Source organism: Penaeus chinensis, chromosome 34, assembly GCF_019202785.1.
Source record: "Penaeus chinensis breed Huanghai No. 1 chromosome 34, ASM1920278v2, whole genome shotgun sequence".
Classification (NCBI taxonomy): Eukaryota; Metazoa; Arthropoda; class Malacostraca; order Decapoda; family Penaeidae; genus Penaeus; species Penaeus chinensis.
In genome coordinates this window covers 11,592,396-11,594,895 of record NC_061852.1, presented here as the reverse complement: position 1 = coordinate 11,594,895, position 2,500 = coordinate 11,592,396, and the positions used below count along the sequence as shown (strand labels likewise).

Here is a 2,500-nt window from a genome sequence, read left to right as displayed (position 1 = left end):
ACACAAAAAAAAATTGTGAGAAAACCACTGAGACTTCATCTTGGGCAGGGTATAGTTCAAGATACCAAAATAAACAGTATATGATCACATCAAGCGATACCACAGCCTTTACTTCCAGCTCTAACAAAATTAAACTCCCACTACTAACACTGAACAAGAATTTTTAAAGTATATGGTAATTCCAATGAAAAGCTGATTCCAACAAACTGGGTAGTGATAGACTGCTTATGATATCCTATGTCCACACTTGGTGGCATTTAGTCTGCACATGACAGGCAAACCACAAAGGCCCCTATGCTGCTGGGTTCAGTTGTGACAGCAAACCTTTGCAGACTAAAATAAGAAATTCTAACATGCCTTCAGTTTTTTGTGCAATTATATGTTAAATATACCAGGAATGTTGCAGTATTTGTTGCACCAGTCTTTCCATCAATGTTATGTTATCTTAATAGTAAAGCCATTATATTCTGAATAATAACCTTTATAACCTATCTGCCATGCCTTAAAAACTTCAGTAAAGAGGTGCTACTTCAATAAAACTGTCAATATGGAATACTGAAATATGGAATCTCTAGAAACTTGAAATCATGACTCATAATGCATGTCACTGGAAGAATGACACTTGCCTGACAGGTCTAAATCACCCCCACTGACTGTTCAGTCCCTCAAAAAACCCTGTACTTTATAAGAATACGAATGCGAGGGGCACAGCTCGCATGTATCAATTTCCACTTTTTCCCGTCCGAGATTTTTGTTTTTCCAAAAAAATTAAAGACCACAAAAATTTGGAAATACATGCCTCGCTGACTGTCTTTGAGGCGTCGTGTCAAAGGCATCGAAGAACTCGTCTGTCTCGCTTTCAGACGACATGTTCGGATATCATTGAACCGCTTTCCTGGTCATTTTTAAGCTGGAAATGACGAAAAATGAGGAAGCAACTCGTCGACCAAGCCCACTGAACGTCAGCTGATCGTCGCCATTGTTGTTTACGCCTTGGAGCTGCGCTGTGATTCGTCGGTTGCTTTTTGACGTCATCGACCGCGCACATTTAAATTAGTTTCAATCGAGAGGTCTTTTCCAGTTTAACATTTTTCCCCACATTCTAAAACAAATCATAATCATAGTAAGATACCTTGCGGCCTTTATTCCTAAGACGCCGTTTATCTGAGCCTCGATGATTTTTTTTTTTAATAACTCACGGCTTATAACTTATTTAGAATTTTTTCTGTTCTTATCGGCGTTCTGTCACCAAATTAAGTTAGAATACCTAGATTAGAACATATTTTTTATAATCTGAGCTTTAGAAATTTCGATATATAAGAAACAGTCCCCTCTATACTTAGATTAGAACATATTTTTGTAATCTGAGCTTTAGAAATTTCGATATATAACAAACAGTATGCATTCATTTTAACGAATAGTTTAAGCATTTCAGTCTATTATTTTGATTACACTTTGTTTTAAGCATTTGTATATACCGAATACCTATAGAGTTTCTCCTCATGATTCAGCAACTAATGGCTTGGTAAGACCTGCATTTTTAGACTGAAAATATTTTGTCTGTTCAAAGCAATTAAATTTCATATGAATCAAGAAAAATATCGTACATCTCTTGATGCTTATTATCATCCATGTGTATAGGCGTAATATGTGTATGTTTATACAACACAGACACACACTCGCATACACACAGTCACACATACACAGATACAGACACACACAAACACAAACACACACACACACACACACACATGTACGTACACACACACAAACACACACATTTACGTACACACACACACACACACACACACACACACACACACACACACACACACACACACACACACACACACACACACACACACACACGTGTGTGTGTGTGTGTGTGTGCATACGCCGTATATATATATATATATATATATATATATATATATATATATATGTATGTATATATATATATTTAAAGATAGACAGATATAGATAGATAGATAGATAGATAGATAGATATATGATATATATATTATATATATATACGTAATATATCTATTCATTACTTTTGTAAATTTCAAATCAAGGGCCCTCTAATTGCGGGATGTCAAGGGAGGCGGCGAAAAATCGATCCCCCCGCCCCCCTCGCTATGGCACTATCAGCAAAAAAAGACAAAATTTCTTATCTAAATTTGAAATTTTACCATTATGATCTCTCAAAATTGTTTTTTATCTATTAACCAAGTACATATACGAATGCACAGTCTTGTGTGTTATGTACATGAATTCGCTTATCTGCCTCAATATGTGTACACACAATACACTACTACTAATGTTACATATTTCTTTGCTATCTGCCGTTGTAGTTTCAATGTAATAAACACCAAATTACCTGTAAGTATTTGGCTTTGACCTCTTACACATGTAGTTAAAAACAAACACTGTACTGACCTGTTAATGGGAACATTCTGGTTGAACATTGTGTGTCATCTGATGCTCACGGAAAAGGTAC

General features: G+C 35.8%; 1 protein-coding gene across 1 annotated transcript in view; it reads right to left on the bottom strand.

The window, feature by feature from the left end:
• LOC125043644 overlaps nucleotides 1-1,006 on the bottom strand; it is a 41,993-nt gene extending 40,987 nt beyond the window's left edge. The window contains exon 1 of the mRNA XM_047639879.1: nucleotides 800-1,006. Coding sequence (XP_047495835.1) covers nucleotides 800-870 — 71 coding nt within the window. The 5' untranslated portion in view covers nucleotides 871-1,006. The remainder of the gene's footprint in view (nucleotides 1-799) is intronic.
• Nucleotides 1,007-2,500: the final 1,494 nt, after the last annotated feature.